Here is a 20,498-nt window from a genome sequence, read left to right as displayed (position 1 = left end):
CAACACCAAAAAAAACGGAGTAACTGACCTCACAATTTCGTCTTTTGAATAATGTAGTCTCCCTTTCTTTCTTAAAGATCAACCAAGCCAACAAGCCGTATTGTACACAGCAGCTGGAACTGCTAACGTGTCTGCTTTCGATGGTGTTATGGTCGCATTGGCTCACATTGGGAGTCCGCCGCAAGGTCCATTTGGTCTGATTTTGGATACAGGTCGGCGAGCTGAAAACACTCTCAGTAGTATTGACGACATACGCATACTCATATTTCTACCTGTATTCTAGGCTCTGACTTGTTTTGGGGTAGCGTCGACAACATCTGAAACACAACCTAAAATCAAATCTAACGCTTTACTTTCAACACAGTTCGAAGCTCAAAATGCACATCAGCAGTATTTTGTGCTCCTGGTCTTTCATCCTTCAACCATACCAGGTCCATCACATACGAACAGGCTCCAACGACATACAGAACTGGTGTATACCAGTATCGAGACGGAAGCAACATATCCTTCTCATCTGGATTCGATACAGTATCCCTCGCTGATCTGACTGTAAAGCACCAGTACATTGCCAAAGCCATCACATATAACACAACTGTCGGATTCACGGATGGTATGGTGGGTCTTCCACCACCATGTCCAGTAAATCAAACGTGTTCCACTGGTAAATTTGCGGGTGCTCCTACCACGTATCGATTCCTGAGCAATGCTGTTAGTCAAGGTCTACTCACAGGCGAGGTGTTTGCGTTCTAGTATAACCCAAACGCTAGTTTCCTTGTTGCTCCTGGCGCTTTTGGAGAAGTGACCATTGGAGGTATAGACAGGTCTAGATACACGGGATCGGTGAGGTATATGCCGCTGGTCGCACCTCCGTCTGGGCGGTATTGGGCTGTTTCGTGGGATTACGTGCGATATGGGTCGAATGCAACCAATTTGTTACCAGCTGGTGTCAATTACATGTTAAGTGACAACCCGTCATGATTTAGCTTTCGAAGAGGTTTTCCCCTGCTTTTGAGCCCAACGAATCTCAAGCTTCTTTCCTTTTTATAGTGTGTTTGACACTGGCTCAACGAGATTTGATCTTCCTTCACCGACTTATGACGCATTAATATCTGCCGCTGGTTCAGTCCAGTGCACGACTGCTTCAACCAGCTCATTAGCAACAATCTACTTTGGTCTAGGATCTCAAGGACTGGCTCTCCCACCTTCTACGTATATCGATGCAACAACGACAGGAGATTGTGCATTCTTTGCTACTTCAACACCTGTTCTTCGTAATGGGATTTATGTTGCTGGGTATGTTGATGCATTTGGCTTGATGAAACCATTTTTTTTGGTCAACTGTCGAAAGACCTCTTACAGTGTCCTCTGGTAGGGCTGCTTTTCAACGAAAGTTTTATACCGTCTATGACTATGGAAACTCTAGAATTGGCGTTGCGTCTCCGGTTGGAGGACCTGCTGGTAGCTTTTTGACTGTAAATTGACAGTATCAATACACGATTCTATGTACTGAAAATTAGACGTTTCAGATGAAGCTGTGTGATTTTGTCCTTTTTTCGCCTTTGACATCTTTGGGTATTTGAGCTCCGAGAACCATCGAGATCTATAAAGTTCTATGACACTTTGATACATGGTATAACCACACCCTCTTTTTTATTGGTACATACACTTTGCCTTGTTACAACATTTGGGTTGTTTGTACATGACAGCTTGAAAACAAAATATATAACTCTACTATTTTACCACCCAACACCATGACCCCGTCCCCTCAAATTGGAATCTTATTATTATGAAAGCTCTTACCAGCCCTTCCTTCATCACTAATGCTATAAGTTGGTGGCGTCGACAAATCCTGCATATGCATAGCAGCACCATTGTTTAAAGTATAAGCTCGAGGTGGATTTGTGACATTGTTATTAATAGCAGCACCGAATCCAGCGTCACGTGTGCCATTACGTCCACCACGATCCGGTGCAATACGACGTCCACGAGCACAACAGTCATTATATCTCATGCTTGGATTTGAGAGAATACATGCCATCATTGCGACGAGTAGAGCCATGGACAGGACGATTGAAGCGATAATTGACATTGCTAGAGATCCATCGCTTGGTTGAGTGTGGTAGTCGTATGGGTCAAGTGGGAGTGTTTGGTGTTGCTCTGATGGGTCTCGTAATATGAATCTAGATGGTGGTGGTGGGTTTGAGTGCTCGTTTGCGATTGGTTCTGAGATTTCGTGTTTTAGGGCAGCATGGGCGGTAACGTTTTGGATTTTACTGCTATCGTGATGATGCCATGTAGCGTGAGCGGTATTGTCGCCACTGTCTGCGCATGGCTGGGCATTGCTGTGTGCAGATAGAATAAGGAATGCTACTAGTGTCGTATACCAGATCTATTTTTTGAAGATAAAAAGCAGACCTGAGTTTGTGTTTTACGCCAATTGTTTGTAATTTTCATATCGATCGGTGTACGTACCGTAGCAGAGAATTGCATAACTTCTCAAAATGAATTGGTTTAAATATTATACTATGTGGTGAAATTGGAGTGACGAGTGTCCTCGTGAAATGTATCTGTTTTGACAAACAACAAAGCGTGAGGACATGTAAGATTTGACAGGGAAGGGGTCACGGTGAGAGCTCAACATCGTGACATGAGATGAAAACGACACGTCCGTTCACATAGCAGCCGCGATTGCATCTACAATCTTTATAGCATGAATGTAGCTTCAAAGTTCCGACCAGAACTCTGCGCGATTAAGATATAGTTAATCTTGAACTCCAAATCCATGCCTTGACGTGTCTCGTCTCCATAAGCTTTGACGGCTGCTTTTCTCTCCAAATCCTCTCTCTTCCCTTTCGTCAATTTTTCACTCTTTTGCACGTCACTTCTCTCACAGACAACGGAGCTTGATACTATAAGCTTCAAACTGACTCGCCGCCCATAACAGTCTCAAGCCACCGTCTCCATAATGACAGACGCTCCTTTAACTGCAGCCCAAAAGGCCGAGTTCTCTGAATGCTTCAAAGTGTTTGCTGGCCGAGGAAGTCATGGACACATTGGTGCCAAGGAACTCATGAACGCCATGAAGTCTGTTGGATTGAACCCTACTGAGGTATGTATAGCCTCTACTATAGTCTCGTTTGGACTCTGTCCATCAAGCTATTCGCTCGAAATCAATCTCGATTTTCGGATGAGAAGCACACATCAAACATTTTGCAAGGATGATTCGCGATAAGACTGTGAAGGGGCTCTGATGCTAGGCCATCAACAAGCTATATCTCATTCATCGATGGCGCATTCATGCCGCTATATCCGATGTTTCCCTGTCGATTGCTCTTGTCCTTCTCCCTTTTTTTTGTTGGGGGTACAAAAGAGACTCAAATCACTCATGTTTTTATCAACAGGCTGAAGTGACTTCTCTCATCAACGAAGTCGACACCACTGGCAAAGGCAACATCACCGAAGACCAATTCTTGGTTATGATGGCTCACAAAACCAAGGGTATGTTGGACTCCATATTGGGCGACAGCAGGCAAAACCTTTCAAACAAACTCGAATTTTCTAAATACCATTGTTCATGATCTACAGGTGGTCAAGCTCACGAAGACGAACGAGAATTCCGAGCTGCTTTCAACTTATTGGATGCCGATCAAGACGGCCGTATCTCTGCCACCGAACTCAGAACCATCTTGAAGGGCTTTGGCGAAGACCTCACTACTGACGAAGTCGACGAATTGATCAAGGAACACGATGTAGACGGTGACGGTTACCTCGGTTATGAAGAGTTTGTCAAGATGTTGAGACACCATTAGATTAGTAGTGAGTACCTTGCACTATTCTGTCTGCTTGTATTGATTCAGAGTACTAATTTAGATTGGTTGCCATCGTAGGTTGTATCGTAGTCGTTTGGTCCTTGCTGCAAGCGGTCATATAGAAGTTGCTAGTTGCTTAACCATAAAAAAAATAAACTCATTTTTCACTATTTATCAAGTGCTGTCTGGCGATTGTCGTTTTACGATTGTTAATTTATTCTACGATTGTTCATTTAGGACGAATTCGACAGCAAACGCCTCACCAAGCCTAGTTCTTGACACCATGTCCAATCAGCGTTGAGAATAAATCAGCGTCAAAAATAGAAACTTTCAAGACAGAGAGGCGCAAGATAGGGACAGCTCAAGCAAGACGATTTTTGGTGTCATAGCGAGTCTAGCACACAAAGCTTCTCGGTCTTGCTTGCTCGAGGCTCAAGGTAAACCTTCAAATCTGGAATGCTTAAACAACTCGTCTCGGTTTTTCAACCGAATGTACCTAGTAGCATGATCTAAAATGAGTATCCCACTTTTAAAGGAACTCTTGTGTTAGTTCTCTCATTTCCAGGTCTCTCCAACGAGCCATGTCTTATGTGAAGAACCTCATCTCCCTCGCAGACATCAACAAGGCAGCAGTGGCAGGTTCAACATTGACCTATCCTTGTCAAAAAAGCATTGTCCAGTCCTTGACCAACATATTTGAAAATAGTGATACCAAGTATGTGACTTGATGTTTCTCGTTTGATGATGATCTGGCGTTTTGACCGGCACGTGAAAAGCTGGGAGACTAGCGGCTTTGTGGACTGGGAAACTGGAGTCGTAGAACATCTACTCGATACTCCCGCTTGAACTGACTTTACTACTCAAATACTAGTTTCCACTTTGATTACTGCGAAAATATCAATGACGGACGTGGGTACACTGCAGGAATCGTTGGATTCACAACGTAAGTAAACAATATCGCAAATCAAGAACTCGAGCACATTTGTTACACTCACACCGATTGGGATTCATCAACAGAGCCACCCATGATGCCTTCTCAGTTGTCACCAATTACACGAAACTGCAACCCAACAATCAACTCAATCCATATTATTCAACACTTCAAGCTTTGAATGTTAGTGGATCGTCTTCGACCAGTGGTCTGTCTGGATTTTGTGACGCATGGGCGGCGTCCTGCAATGATACAATCTTCAGACAAGTGAGCAATTCATTCGCGTTCTTTCCTTCGCTCAATCGAAGCTGACAGATTGAACAAACTAATCCTTTCAATCAAAAGGTTCAAGTGAATACCACGGATTACATGTACTTTGATCCTTCACAAGCTCTTGGCATGGCTGTCGGCCTGGTTTTTCCCCTAAGCTATGGACAAATGTACGACGCAGCAATTCAGGTATAGTACTTCGCGTGAATGAACGTACATATCTTAAATTGACCATTTGTCCGTTTATATAGCATGGTTTGGAATCAGATCCAGATTCATTGCCTTCAATGATTGCCAAGACTCAAAGTACCATGATATCAAACGGTACGTTGCTGCAATTAAAGCACTTGGTGTCTCGAACTTTGCTAACATCGTTCACACCAAACATTAGGCTATGCACCAACAGTTGCAGCGGGAGCTGACGAAATAGTCTGGATGACAACATTCATGAATACGCGTATCTACACTTTAACGCATGGTAAACATCAAATCGCCACATCAAACTACTTCTTTCTCCTTTCGTGAGCTTGATACCTCCCACTCATCTCATTTGTGCCAAAACTTTTTTTCTACGTTTTGTCAAACATCATTGCTCACCACATACCTATTAAATCTATTAGCATCCACCGCTGCAACCAGGAATGTCTGGAGCCAATCGATTACTCGCGTGAAATCATACCAATATGCAGCTTCTCAAGGATCATGGAGTTTTGAAGCCAGTTTGGTAATTACTATTCATCATTTTGACAACAAGTGCGTTTCTGACCTTGACTTTCATTGTACACAGAACGCCTTGGACAACGATGGCAAAGTCGTTACACTCAATTGTGACCCTGAGCTTTGGACTCGCTTTGTCCCAACTTACAGGGCAGAATCCGAAACACCAAAGATTGCTACCATAGTTGGAATCATCGTCGCCATCTTTATTGGGTTGCTGGTCGTCCTGGCAGGGTATATGTATTGGAAAAGGTACCGCAACAACAAGACCACGATTCCCTACTATTGAAAGGTGGAAAGAAAGTTAAGCATTAGGTATAGAATCTTCAAGCCTCATGTGACATTGTAAAAACATGAATTTGTAGATCAGAAAAACGTCAATTTATATATATATCAAACCGTGAGTGTAGAGCACATATTAAGTCAAAAGATAGACCAAGTAATACTTTCAGAATTTCGTCAAGTGATTCTGTCGGATGGACTTCAGTCCTTCCACAAAGTCCCATGTATAAAAACTGTTGTTGCTCTCAATCACGTACGGAAACTTTTTCAAAACCGTCGTTGAACTTCAAACTCTAAAGTGGGGATCGGTGGCCAGTCTAATTGACAATATTCTCATTAGGTATGTGTCTCAAGTCGTCCAGGCAGCTTTTCCCTGTTTCCCATTCTTCTACACCAATTTCGAAACCAAACTTTTAATCATTCTTAAAAATTACGCAGTTGAAATTTCCAGACATGCGAGAACCACTATTACCATCACTTGCTACAGTATCGGGAACCTCGGAGGCACCTAAACAAAGTGCATCTACCATCCACACTCCAGATTCTCTCAATTTCGGATTCAAAAAGTCAACATCATCAAAAGCCTTGCTTCATGATGCAACCACACCCGGTAGTGAAGAACCACCACGGAGCTCCGTCACTTCCTTATCGGATCGATTCTTCCTACCATCTTTGCATGAACGCACTCAGTCTCGTCGGTCGTCAATGACAAACTGGGTTTCGCAAATCGATGCGATATATAGCAAGAATGCGAAATCGTCTGATGATCTATCCGCCATGACTCGAATGAATAATAATGGTGGTGCAATGTCAACTGACGACTTGACAAAAATGTCTATGAATGGAAGAGGATCAGGATCAAGGAAATCGTCCGCAGACGAGGATGGTGATTCTGAAACGACAAGGACGCCAGTTAGTGGTGAAGCTACCGACATACCGGAGCCTGTAATGCCAGAAATGAATCGATCAGATTCCGAAATACCCAAACCTACTGCTGTTGTTGAGACAGCTTCGATTCCATCCGCCTCGAATGTTATGGCTCCTCTACAAGCTATCCCTTCCGCTACTGCGACTCTCCTTGCGCACAAGCAGCTCCAAGCTCTTCGAATGGGCAGTCAATCGTCAATCCCAGAAATGGATGGTGAAACTGCCGAAGACGACGATGAAATGTTTATCAAGCGGTCCACATCACGGTCTTCCATGAAACTGGATCGTATTCTAGGACCGCGGCAAGACTCCAATGCCAGTCTCGACAAGGCTATCGACTCGATTATACAAGCACGGCCACGCCATGCACCTGATTCACCCAAACCTGAAAAACGGCCGTTATCATCTCTGATTACATTCGAAAGACCAATTTCAACCCGAGCTTTGAACCGACCGCTATCAGCTACCGCTCTCAACACGGACTCAGATGGATCTGTGACACCCAGTGGCCGATCAATAGACTCGAAACCTAGTCTATTAGGAATGGAGAAATCACCACTCACTGATCGCAAACAACAGAAATCATCTCTACCCAATTCACCAAGCTTGGAACACAAGTCGCCTCATTCACCAGCTGGATTGAGCAAAGCTCTGCAACAGATCTCGCACGTATTCAGTTCCTCGTTTCGTAAACAACGCAGTCAGCAAGATATTGAAATCGTTACGCCGGAAGATACGTCTTCAAACCATTCAATCCATTCAGTACATTCACGTGGTGAGACACATGTACCTTCTGACGTAGGATCTCCTGAAATGCCGAAATTGCTGAGGAGGTCTAAAAGTCGGATTTCAAATGGTGGATCACCTGGTATGGGATCGTTACAGTCGCTGCATTCTAGTCATGAGGATGTGTCGAGAGGACCCTCAAAGAACAACTCGAATGTTGATTTGTATCATGGCGAAAATGGAGGTGTAGTTGCTAGTCGAGCTATTCCTGAAGAAGCTCAAGCAGCAGGAGATACAAAAGTTGAAAAGAAGAAAGGGTTTGGGTTGCCTTCATTGCCATCTATCCATCTGGGACTATCGAAACTCAAGAGTAGCAATAGTCTCAAACACTTGTCTGAACTAGTTGCAGATCCAGTCCTACCAAGTCAAGACAAACCAATAGTAGATCTACCACCACCTCCTCCTAAAGCTAATGGCGCTTGTGCTATCTTGGCCTCTGCTGTTATATCCCACCTCCTCGAAAACACTCCCGATGAAAAACTCACCAAGCGACAGCATGTAATAGCATCACTCCCTCAACGTTCCAATATCTTGCTGATTGATATGAGACCGACACATGAATTCGTACAAGAGCATATTGTTGGATCGGTGAATGTCAATCTACCACCAATAGTCATCAAGAGATTTAGGAAAGGTGTCATATCTGCCTTTTCAATTGATCCATTCTTATTGGCAGACACCAAAACCGAGTTTGAAACATGGAGACGGAAGTGTTCTGCTGAACCAAGCACGCCTCGATATGTGGTTGTATATGACGACGATATGACAGAACAGGATGCTGAAAGCGAGGCTTGGTGTATGGTATCGGTCTTGCTGCTTGGTCTTGCAGACCACCTATACGATGTCTCGTCAGGCCGCAAATTCTCAACGACAGATGGTCTACCAGGTGTCCAAGAATCACGTCGAGCTACAGTCGGATACGTGAGGGGTGGATTCAAAGAATTGCAATCTATACCATCTTCGCAACCCCTCATTCGAGCCAGCATAGCACTCCCACAAGTCAACTCGATACCACCAATGTCATCATTACAGTTTGGATCCTCCATAACGGACTCTGATTCCCTATCTGGCGGCATACTGTCATCCACACCATCATCACTCCCACTAAACAGTTTCCTGGGAGAAAACGGACCGATGAAACGTGGTGGTCGGAAAGCTAGTGCTTTCTCTATCAATACCGCTACAACTGCTCAGCCACGACGGCTGACTATGGCAAATAATCAACGTCCTTGTCTATTGCGGGATGCTGGATCTCCACAAGTACGAGAATTACGAGCTGGATCTTTTGCTCCTACAGTCCTATCCGATATCACTGGTAGCACACCATCACATTCAACTGTCAGTGAACCACGCATGGTGTCGCTTGTCGGTGACGGAGACCTCAATCAGCAAAACGATGCATCATCACCGCTTTCGGCATCTGACATGCCAACACCCACAGAACCATATTCGCAAATACTGGACTGGTTGTATCTTGGATCGGATACTGTGCCTACGTCGCTTGATGCTGTTGACTCGTTACGGAAATTGGGTGTTACACATGTGCTGAATATGGCCAAGGAGATTCGAGATGATGCTGTTGAACATGATGGTCGTTTTGTGTTTAAGTGGATCAAGACGGAGGATTCTTCTGATCACGCTATGGAAGAGCCGTTGGTTGAAGCAGTTGATTTCATACGTAAGTTCGATGCTTGTTGTTTTGCACAATCTTTGGATTCGGTGAGTAGTCTTATTTGATTGATGCCTAACAACCTTCTTCTAATCTTACAGAAAACGCTCACAAAACACCAGGATCAATAGTATTCGTACATTGCAAGGCTGGCAAATCACGATCAGCCACAGCCGTCCTAGCCTGGCTCATCACCCACAACAACATGACGCTAAAGGAAGCATACCAACACGTACGCCTCAAGAGACCAGAAGCAAGTCCCAATCTCGGCTTCTTTGCCGTTCTCATGAGAATGGAACAGGATATTCGCGGAACCGTTACCATCGAGCAACCTAATCAGTAACAAGACCAAGATTATCAAGAAACAAAAAAATGAAGAGTTTTCCTATCGACATATTCGTTTCAGCTTATAGAATGATTATATAGCATATTCATTTTGGGAGGTGTAATAAAGGAGTAAAAGTTGTAATGTGCTTTTTTATGGTTTTCGAGCTGCGTGCAACCCTTTTTTGACTGCTCAACTCTAACAGTTCTAGTAGTTCTGTGCTTGAAGGAGCGTCGAGGAAGGTAGTTCGCGTCTCATAATGCTTTAGAACGTGCCTCTCGAGAATCGGACTTTGAAAACCTGGCACTTTTTGAACGTGTTCTTACAGCTGGCCAGTAGCGATCGCTCGTAGAGAAGTCGCATAATATTCTTCTTTTGCATATTTTACGCTATATGACGACTAGCATGGTGCTCAGAACTTGGATCGTGATGGCATTTGTTCCAATTTTCAGAATTTCACTTTCCAACCAATCAACACTTCACTTTCGTTTACCATCTGCAGATAGGTCCAACGCATCACTTCGTAAACCATTCAGCACAGCCAGCTGTACTTTCAGCCTCTGAACAGCCCGTTGTTAGAATCCAGCAGATCGTGTCTCCTACTAAAACCTTGCAAGCACCACAGAAAAGTCAACTCTACCCCAACCTGCCGTTGCAACGATGATGAAGTTTGTGGAGAAGCAGATCACATACCCAGCTGGCCCTAGCACTGTAAGTAATCCACTGAACGACGCTCGAAAGGAGAGCTTGCAAGCCTCTTGCCAAGGTTTTTTTCTGAAGTTGCAATGTTATGCTTTGAAACCAATTCAATCACTGAAGGAAGCCTCAAATGAGAGCGTCCAAGTCTTGAACACTGGTTTTAATACATTTGTAATGTATGCTTACACAAACAATTCGCCTAGGTATACGTGGCTGGTTCAATGAATGCCTGGAATTACCACAACACGATGATGACCAAACAGGCGGACGGCTCGTTTATTATTACGCTGGAACTCTACCCGTCAATTCAAGATACACAGGTAACGGATGGAGTATTGCTTCCGGTTTGATCAGGAGAAAAAAAACTCAGCGTTACTTGGTTTTGTAGGTGAAATTCATCGCTGATGGTCAATGGGTAACATGCGACACCTACCCAACAACATATAACGGATACGGGTCCCTCAACAATGTTATTTCCGTAACCGCCGAAGACATTGAGGCTCTCTTTGTAACTCCCGAAAAGCCTGCTCCCGAAAAGATCAATGCGGCAACATCCCCAACCAGCACCACAACGTTTACAAGCACTCTTACGAATACTTCACCATCCACTCCATCAATGTCAATTCCGAATGCATCATCGCCAGCTGTCAGTGAACCTGTGTCTGTAGCTGCACCTGTGGGAGTAGCTACCAACCCAGCTCTGGAACGAGTCATTGCACCAGAGCGCGCCGCCGTTGCTCCTAGACGGTCAAACACCACAACCGGTAACTCGTCTAGCGATCTCAGAGAGCCGATTGACCGTGTATATAAGGGGTTTGTCGAGTTTAGTGGAGAGGTAAGCCAAAAAAAGTCACATTTTGGGTATAATAATAGGGAACGTTCACTAACCTTCCCTCTTCTTAACAAACTAGACGTTCTCGGTCCCATTAACAGTCTTGCTCAAATCCACTGCCGAAAAAGTGGAAAGATTACTTCGAAACTTGCCCAAACAGTTATCAGAAGCCAAGCTACAGCGAAGCAACAATACTGCCACTCCAACAGATCAGGCTGCCTTGTTGTTGGCCGCGTTGTATAAGGTCCATCGGAGAGAGATCTCTGACCAGTCGTCGGTTCTGACTCGTATTCATACCTTCCTTCAAGTAAGTTGGTTGATCCTTGAAACCATATTCACTGGAAGGTGTGTTTCTAATTTTTCTTTTCCTTGTAGACTTCGTATCCAGCTGTAATTCCATCTATGCCTGCTCCCAACCGTCCATTATTGAATGTTGAATTGGCATATCTGGAAGGTCTAATGAAGGAACTGTCTAAAATTCAAACTACCGTATCTCATTCCAGTGATGAGTCATTCTATGATTCTATGGTTGCTGATTTAACAATGATTCGAGCTGGTAAGTGTTGCAGTGATGATTCCATTTCGAAGTTGACGACAACATTCTCACGTTCGTTCCATGTCTTGTTCTTCTCTTTAGTATACACCAATTTGTTACACAGACTATTAACCGTATGGCCTGACCTCGAAAAGGAACGAACTGCAGTCACCAAAGAATTCAACGCCTTGTTAGAAAGCAGAGCCAAGGCTCTCGCATCTCCCGTCGATGCACCCAAAAAAGTCGAAGAAGAAACACCAGCAGTTCCAGTCGCCGAACCATCATCAACAATAGTCGAAGCACCAACATCATCAGCACCACAACCATCATCTGTAAAATCAACATCCGTAACACCACCATCACCAGTCAAATCAAACGCAGCTGTAAACTCGTTGTCCGGATCACCCGTAAACGAGAACTCTGTAGCAATCTCATCGTCGCCCGACAAGGAGGCATCATTAGCTCAACTACCCGCTATGGATTTCAAACCAATCGCAATCCCGCTTATTACCACTGACGTGGCTACACCCGTATCAGGAGCAGTCTCTACGCCTTCAACGGTCAGTCTAGCAGCCATGAGCCCCGCAACGTTGAATGCAGCACCACTGTCATCAGATGCTATATCACCATCGCTGCCATCCGCCGAACCAAGTCCGGTTATAGCCGTAGCACCGGTGATTGCACCAGCAGCAGAAGCCAAAAAGTCAACTGAAGTGCTGCCATCTGCTTCCGACGCATCGAAAGCTAAACCCGATTTATCAATCACCATTCCTAATGTAAAGCCGAAAAAGAGGGCTAGCATTGAAGGTCCACGACCAAACTTGGTTGATTTGGAACTGACAAAGCAGTTGAATGCTTCTGGATCGGTTGGGAAACAGGGTGGTAGTAAATTGAAAAGACAGGGTTCTGTCCTCTTCCAAAAGACGATTGGGAAATTGTTTTCAAAAAAGGAGTGAAAGGGGGGTAGCTGAAAGGAGTAACATAAGTATTAAAGTAGTGAAAGTTTTGTAAACCCTCTACAGTAGTTGGCACAGTTTCTGAATGAAGGGAATTTTTATTTGTACTTGTATGTCTTCGGACTTTCTAGCGAATGTTTTCGCTCATAATATCTCTACTCTATCCGTGTTTTTTGTTCTGGAAGCAATTTAACTCGAACTAAAGACCATGTGTCAGTCATATCAAGGTTATCTTTTTTTTGTATTTTATTTGCCACTACAACAGCGCTCCTTCCCCAAAATAACATTTTATCCTACCTATTCACGACATCTGTTTATGTTTCTCGACCTTCATCCTTAAATCGTTGATCCAGATCATCAGCAAAACTAACCCTCCTTCCTACAGTCTTTAAGCTATTGCTACTACCCTGTCGAGTCATGGAGTGCCTGTTACTACTTCCAGCAGAGCTTGATACCCTCGTAGAATCCGATTTGGCGCTGTTTATACTATATCGACGACTTCTCGCAGCATTAGCTTCCGCCTGAGCCACAGCTGGAGTTTTACCACGTGATTGAGCTAGAGCATTATCCACCAATGCCATCATATTCAAGCAGCGTTCTTCCTGCAAGCGTCCAGTGACGACTTGCACACCGACAGGCACATCAGCAAACAAGTGTGGATCATAATGTCTAAATACAGCCCGTTCGAGTTTCGTCCATTTACCACGGCTGGATCGCATCATAGATGTGCGTTCAGACAAGGTATCGTTGGTGGGGTCGACGGTAGTCACTGGAATGACACCAGCGGAATAGTCCAAAAAGTTGTATAGTACCGAGAAGCTACCTGCAAATGGGATATCGGCAAAGCAGTCATGCGTTACGACGGGCAAGGCATGAACAGGTGCTATAATGGCATCGATCTTGGCTGCGGTTTTCATGGCGTGGAATTTAGCTTGGTATTCCTGTTGTGCTCGTTGCAGACTCCAGAGTCCTGCTACGTCCCGCTTCTGGATGGCTGACATCACTCCTGCTAGTGCTTCATCTCCACTAAAGCGAAGTAGACGAGAGTGGACACCTTTAAGCCAGTTCGGGGTGCCTGCGAGACGTATAAAAGGTGCTAGGGCTGGATCTATTGGATCTCGGCCTTTGGGACCAACGGCGGTGGATAGTCCATCGGCTGATAGGAGAGCGTAAAAGTTGGATATGGCTTCTGGGACGTCTGGTGGTGCGAAGGGAACACACTCATATCCTGCTGCTTCTAGTGCTAGTACGGCGGTTGATACAGCTCGTGTGCATGCTGGGGTTGCTCTTATTAAGCCGTCATCTGTATAGTACCTACAAATAAAAACATCATGGTTAGATCATCTGCGATGGCATGTTGTTCATTTTTTTGCGCTTTACCCAAATCGAGGAGGATTAGGCTCCTTTTCACTTTCCAAACCCCATGGGATTGGCAGTGTCTTTGAATCATCATTCCATGGTCGAGCATCTATTATTGCTTCCAACACTCGTGCCAAGTCTTGTACAGATGTACCTATGGGGCCCAAACATAGACGTAGCGCGTCTGGACCACCCAAGTTGTTTCGCACTCCTTGTAGTGGGATACGGTTTGATGATGGTTTGAGGGCGTATAAACCTTTAAGGGGTGAAAAGTGTTATCAGTCCTGCGACTTCACACGTTTTTTGTCCAGATGGTGGTGCCAAGTATGACCAGAAGACTTACCACAAAATGAAGCTGGAACACGAAGACCACCTTCAATATCTGTTCCAAGGCCTAATGGCGATCCACATGATGCGATCAAGGCAGCTTCACCACTAAAAGCGAATACGACAAAAAAGTGACTTCAATAAAAGACCATTTCACTTCGGGTGTGAATACTTGCAAACATACCCTGACGAACCACCGGGACTCAAACTTGGATTCATAGGATGCAAAGTAGTACCATAAACAGGATTCGAAGTCTCAAATGCCATATTGCCCTGTGGCAAATTGGTCTTGCAGAATGGAATGGCACCAGCTGATTCCAGTATTCTCACTACCAGAGCACTTCGTGATGCTGGTTCGCCCAAGAAGCGTGAGAACCCCAAGGTAGCATCTACTAGGAGTGTCAGTATGGCGACATTATATAAATATAGTATCTAACAAGATGTGTACCTGTTCCTTCAACATCGATTTGCTCCTTGACTGAAAACGGAACTCCATGTAGCGCTCCTTTAGGTGTTCCAGTTCTTTCAAAGTCTGCATCGAGTGCACGAGCTTGTCGTATTGCTCGGTCCATCCAATGTTGAGTTAAGGCATTGCATTCCTATTGTAACGGTCGTTAGCTTCTGCTCTTTTGCCAACATCTATGACAAATGAGATCTCTACCTCTTGAGCATCTAATGCCTGTCTGCAAAAGATCTCCATCACCATTTCAGCTGCAAAAATACAAGAGAAAGTGTCAGTTGCCAAATGCCAAGTTTTCAAGCTTTCCGAAACGATCTGCGCTTACCAGTCCACTCTTTAGTCTGCGTAATCTGCTTGACAATCTCAGTAACCGTGGCAGCCTTTACCGCTTCTTCAACACCCTTTGGCCATGACGATCTACTTGCTTGAAACGACATGGTTGTTGTATTGCTTCTAGATTCAAAACGGAGCTGTGTGAATAAAGGGTAATTTGCTCGACGGAATCAAGCCCGGTCGCACCTACCTAGCACTATGCAGCTCTCTACCTGAGTAATTTACAGAGCTTGGAATGTCGTTTTGGTTCTGTTGCCGTGTGTAGAACTCTCGGAGTGCTCGTGGCCAAATAAAAGGAGGTTGAAGGAAAGGACAACGATTATTGGTTGAGGCACAGTTGCCGCTAACACCATCTTACAGCTTATGTTCTAGCGTCAAATCCAACTCGTAAACAAAGGTACTCTATGGATGGAACTGTCTCTTTTGGTGGTACTCTTGAAGGAACAAACTGCTCTTTGCCGCATCAAAGAATTCACAAGGCTTCTTGAGCTTGGCCGGCTTTTCAGATGAAGTCTTGATTTATTGTCGTAAGCTTAGCTTCTTTGGACCTTTCATCGAGTTGCTTCGCACCAAAATTCCGGTTTCGATGTATGTCGTCAAACTTCACCACCCAAAACAGAAAAACACGAATTGTGCTAGATCTGGGAATGAATTACGGTGAATGGCACAAGAAAATAGGAATATGGTGTCTAATAATCGCGCTACTGTGTGTGGCATTCGGTGACGCCCAACAGCAAACTGCTCGTACGTCCACAAAATCCAAAACTAAAAGTCGAGAAAACATTCGTATAACTCATCGTTCGCTTCCCTACGTAGCACTTCCAAGTAGCTCCGTTTCACCAGCAACATTGGTCATTGTTTCTCCCTCTACAGTTCCCTCTCCCGCGCCGTCAATCTTCGCTTCATCGACGATTAGTCCTTCAACAACATTGAAGGCTGTCGCATCACCCACCAACACACCAAACGGTAAGCCTTGAACGAATATCAAGAGACAAATTCAAGCAAATTAACCAACCTTGCTTACTGTAACAGTCATAATTGCTCCATCACCAGGGACTCCTTCCAACACATTCATTCCGTCACCTAAAGTCGATGTCGGATTGATCACTCCTTCACCTTCAGCCTCACCCACCGATTCGGACACGTCAAGCAAACTACCAATGTATGTGGGCATTGGAGCTGGTGCCTTAGTTGCATCGGTCGTGGGATTTGCGCTCTTTGTGACATACATCAAGCGTGAGAGTGGAAGAAGGACTTTTGGAGGTTAGTGTGATGAGCCTCTGTGCCTGTCATGGCGATTCTGATTGTTGCTTACTCTTTTGTAACTCTTGAAATCAGGTAACCCTATCTACTGGATTCACTGAAACAAAATAAGACAGCGCGGACTTTCATTTTCTTCATATATCATTTCGTAATATATATGACCTCATACTACAATTTGGCATATAGATCAACTACAGGCGGTTTGATTGTTTTTGTTAGTGAAACACCCAATGGTGAAGATTCCAGTAATGAGACTGGAATATCAGCATATCTAGCCCTCACGAACTCAGCGACGGCCTTGCCAAAAGCGTCTAGCCTATGATTTCCCATGACACCACGATTAGAACTTCCACATCCTAGATATCCTCGAAGAATGAAATGGACTGCCCGTAATCTTGGAAATTCACATCGGTCAATGACACAACCGCCTGGAATCATGTCTAGTTCTTTAGCCAGATATGTTCGTAGTTGAGCGGTAGACATGAAGTTTCGCAACCATTCGTAGGCTTCATCGGTTTCTACCCATAAGCCAATATTGGAATTTGATCCCTTTTTCACATGTAATTAGATTCTCAGTAACATAATGAGAAGACTCATTCACATACCTTGTCTCCAGCTCGTCCATGCACAATCCGCCCAAGTGGAGCCCTTTTTGTGGGTCCAAATTTGCGCATAAACTCCTTGGTTGGTGCGATTTGATGGTCGGCTGGATGATGAGGTGGAATGGCGGTTTCTACGGTAGTCAGTGCATCAGTTTCAGTATCGTATTTGCTATTTGTTAAAGTGCATTTTTCTCATACCAAGGGTTGGTGGAACGGCCACAATCCGTCCATCCTCCAAAACGACTTGATGCTTGAGTTCCGAGTATGGTATCAGAGCTGGGAAGTACTCGTAGAAGGGTATAGGACTTGGTGGTCTGCCTGCAAACAGCGTGTGAGCTCATGTGCCAGACCAATGACAGCGTATTTTTTGCATACCAATTGTAACGTAGAAGCCAGGGAAAGCTGTCAGAGAAGCTCCCAGTATAGGTCTTGACCAGTTGCCTGATTAAAAAAAAAGTTGGAAACTCATCCGACGAAATGCACTTGCAAAATAAATGACTCACCTTCATCAATACATTTCCGATCTTTGGCTTGTACCGTAATACGTATACGCACGGTGCTCTCGTCCTGTGTCTCTGGATCCTCCTTTGCAGCACCAACAAGTTGAAACCTCATATAATCGAATTTTTTAACATTCTCGGGATCCAGTTCCCCGAGCACCAGTTCCTCCATTGCTTGACATTTCTCTTCAATATCAAGGCCGGTCGCAAAGCATGAAAGCTCATTCTGGTAGCCGCCAATTGCATTTATGGCGACTTTTGTCTGTAACCAGCGCAAAAGAGGCACAGTTAGCTTGCTCAGTGGAAATACTCCATATCGAATACGCGACGCCTACTGTGGGAGGTGGAGCAGACCCCTTAACGTGAGAGAGTAAAACACGGTCTGGTGCAATCTCTTCAATGTGGATTGAATCGAAATGTGAGGTCACATCTGAATTGAGATAAGCTGGTCCTTGAATCTCGTAAATGATTTGAGCCGTGACGGTGTGGACCTGTATATTGAGTAAAAAGGTTAAAAAAAGACTTTCAACAAACAATGGTAGATACCTGAAAACGTTTGGAGAAAATGTACGATAGTACAAACTTACTGTGACGCGTCCGTTCGTATTTGGATACTTTGTAATGACGGTGCTTCCATCATGAGCCACTTCAGCGACCTAAAAACAACCAGTAAGCTCTCACAGCTTTGACAGCAAAAGTCGTATGGTTTTTTTTTTGCGCTCACAGGGTATCCCAAGTGCTTCATACTCTTAATATCTTTAAACCCAGAAAACATGCCTCCTACTGCATGACCTGAACACTCAATAACATGACCAGCAACCATTGCGCCAGCCAGTGCATCAAAATCCGTGCGCTTCCATGAATGCCACCATGCACACGCACCAACGACTAGCGACGCATCAGCTACTCTGCCACAAATCACAATATCAGCACCCTGCTTTAAAGCTTCACATATACCCCACCCTCCCAGGTACCCATTCGCCGACACGGGCGATTTACCCCAATTTCGAAACGGCTGTCCAGAGTCCAGATTTCGTAACTCGTGTCCTGATGACAAAAGTTTAGGTATGAGCGGCATGATATTGTCACCTTCAATATGCGCCACTTTTAGAGATAGATTCTTGGCACGTAGCACGTCACGAGTTGCTTTAGCTAGACCAGCTGGATCCATGCCACCTGCGTTGACCACCAGTTTGATTTTACGAGTTGCAAGTTCTTGAGCTGCATTGTTGAATGCTGCCAGGAATGTTTGCTCGTATCGGCCTTTGGGTGATGATGCCATGAATGCCAGGTTGAACTGTTGGAGGTATGGTCAATCTGGTGGCCACAAAAACTTGACTTCACCACAAAAACACAATGGATATGTACCTCAGCAAGATAATCGCCAGTTATAACATCAGGCGAGTGGAGAGCTTGCTCCTTCATCGCAACCATTCTGTCTCCTACAATGAAATTCAAGGATTTCAGCATCTGGGTTGATGTCTCAAATTACGAGAGACTGACCTGTCCTAGATAGAATTGTGAGATATATACTCATTTATTAAGCATAAATGAACATGGTTGACGTACATTCCAGAGCAGTTGGCAATAATAACTGGTCGTTTGGGAGTCATGTTGTCTTTCAAGCTGTTTTGTTTGACGCAATTGATACAGAAAGAGATCACGAGAGACGGCTAACGCAGTCAAATCCAGGCAATTTTGAGTCTTAAAACGAGCAAGAAATATAAGCTAGTCGGCCAACAACGGAACGAGAAGAATAGGGAATCGGACAAAGCAGGAGCTTGAATTTGGTAACACACACTACATTGGCTGACATCACAAACGCAACACACATACATAGATCTACGCAGTTCGCATTGGCATAACACGCGTCATGGCACGACTTTGGTTTGCTACTTGAGGTTCATGAGTATGTTTGGCTGAATTATATTACAGTGTGTAGTATTGCTCTCTAGCAGTCAATGGGAGAGGACTGGCACAGTGTTGGAGCTAGATCTTCATCTAAATTAAAGAAATCAATTAGATCTCGACACTAAATAACACAACACAAACGCAAGACTAACCATTCACAGGTGTCGTCTCATCAGCAGCGACAGCAGCAATCGAATGTTTAGAAACAGAATTCAATTCATGCTTGGAAGCAGCCAAACTTGGAGCTTTATCAGCCACAGCCTGCATTGAATGCTTGGAAGCAGCTAATTCAGCCTTGGAAGACGCCAGATCACCGTGCGATTTCTTGGCATTGAGCGACTTGGTTGATTTGGCCAATTCGTGTTTGGAAGCCGACCGTAATTCATCTTTAGATCCCTTGTTTAGCTTGTTTGATGAGAGTGAACGTGCGACGTCTCGCACTACTGATTCGGCGATAAAGTCAGCTGCCGTTAGGAGACCTTCTTCGACGGCGGTTCCGGGAGATAGTGGTTCGGCTTCGGGTACAAGTGTTTCGGTTCCCATCACTGAGTCTGCTGGTGCAGCGTGTTCGTTGGCTGTTGGAGATGCGACTTCCTCCTTGTCGTGGTGTAAATCATTCTTGGATGACTTGGCATTGTTCTTGAGACTTGATGTTGAAGCGCTCAACTTGCTCTTTGAAGAAAATATTGCCAAAATGGATTTCTTGACTTCAACGACTTCGTCAGCTACTGATACTACTTGAGCTACGTCTTCGGCTGCGGTTTCAGCAACTGTCTCTTCCGCAGCCATTACGGCCTCAACTGCTGCCTCTTGTTGTTCTACGACGGCAGCAGAAACTTTGTTGATTGATTTCTTCATTTCATCAGTTGACTTGGATTTCTTCATTTCATCATTGGACTTGGAATGCTTCAAGTCGGTCTTTGAAGCGGCCAATTTTGCGTTGGAACCCTTGAGTTCGGCCTTGGAAGCCTTGAGATCAGCCTTGGAGGCCTTTAGGTCAGCCTT

The 20,498-nt window shown here is 44.6% G+C and overlaps 5 protein-coding genes across 5 annotated transcripts; 3 read left to right on the top strand and 2 right to left on the bottom strand.

Moving 5' to 3' along the window:
• Nucleotides 1-2,965: 2,965 nt before the first annotated feature.
• SmJEL517_g05469 (uncharacterized protein) lies at nucleotides 2,966-3,809 on the top strand (the record flags this gene model as incomplete). Its single annotated transcript, XM_031171395.1, has 3 exons — nucleotides 2,966-3,109; nucleotides 3,402-3,498; nucleotides 3,586-3,809. The coding sequence occupies 3 exons, from the start codon at nucleotides 2,966-2,968 to the stop codon at nucleotides 3,807-3,809; spliced, it is 465 nt and encodes a 154-aa protein (XP_031022648.1).
• A 581-nt stretch (nucleotides 3,810-4,390) lies between these two features.
• On the top strand, nucleotides 4,391-6,035 carry SmJEL517_g05468 (chitosanase; the record flags this gene model as incomplete). The annotated part of the gene is made up of 9 exons (XM_031171394.1): nucleotides 4,391-4,524; nucleotides 4,681-4,752; nucleotides 4,827-5,007; nucleotides 5,086-5,199; nucleotides 5,262-5,334; nucleotides 5,402-5,488; nucleotides 5,631-5,734; nucleotides 5,798-5,961; nucleotides 6,032-6,035. The coding sequence occupies 9 exons, from the start codon at nucleotides 4,391-4,393 to the stop codon at nucleotides 6,033-6,035; spliced, it is 933 nt and encodes a 310-aa protein (XP_031022647.1).
• Nucleotides 6,036-6,462: 427 nt separating this feature from the next.
• On the top strand, nucleotides 6,463-9,734 carry SmJEL517_g05467 (uncharacterized protein; the record flags this gene model as incomplete). The annotated part of the gene is made up of 2 exons (XM_031171393.1): nucleotides 6,463-9,400; nucleotides 9,493-9,734. The coding sequence occupies 2 exons, from the start codon at nucleotides 6,463-6,465 to the stop codon at nucleotides 9,732-9,734; spliced, it is 3,180 nt and encodes a 1,059-aa protein (XP_031022654.1).
• Nucleotides 9,735-13,052: 3,318 nt separating this feature from the next.
• SmJEL517_g05466 (glutaminyl-tRNA synthase (glutamine-hydrolysing)) lies at nucleotides 13,053-15,321 on the bottom strand (the record flags this gene model as incomplete). Its single annotated transcript, XM_031171392.1, has 7 exons — nucleotides 13,053-14,052; nucleotides 14,119-14,353; nucleotides 14,441-14,532; nucleotides 14,609-14,816; nucleotides 14,873-15,023; nucleotides 15,086-15,135; nucleotides 15,210-15,321. 7 exons carry the CDS (start codon nucleotides 15,319-15,321, stop codon nucleotides 13,053-13,055), a joined length of 1,848 nt encoding a protein of 615 aa, XP_031022653.1.
• Nucleotides 15,322-16,648: 1,327 nt separating this feature from the next.
• Nucleotides 16,649-19,195, bottom strand: SmJEL517_g05465 (uncharacterized protein; the record flags this gene model as incomplete). The annotated part of the gene is made up of 11 exons (XM_031171391.1): nucleotides 16,649-17,029; nucleotides 17,086-17,213; nucleotides 17,281-17,400; nucleotides 17,458-17,523; nucleotides 17,586-17,844; nucleotides 17,918-18,073; nucleotides 18,170-18,238; nucleotides 18,307-18,879; nucleotides 18,951-19,024; nucleotides 19,075-19,085; nucleotides 19,152-19,195. 11 exons carry the CDS (start codon nucleotides 19,193-19,195, stop codon nucleotides 16,649-16,651), a joined length of 1,881 nt encoding a protein of 626 aa, XP_031022656.1.
• Nucleotides 19,196-20,498: the final 1,303 nt, after the last annotated feature.

The sequence above is a fragment of the Synchytrium microbalum genome (assembly GCF_006535985.1).
Source record: "Synchytrium microbalum strain JEL517 chromosome Unknown SmJEL517_scf0050, whole genome shotgun sequence".
NCBI classification, from domain to species: Eukaryota; Fungi; Chytridiomycota; class Chytridiomycetes; order Synchytriales; family Synchytriaceae; genus Synchytrium; species Synchytrium microbalum.
This window is presented reverse-complemented; position numbering and strand designations above follow the sequence as displayed.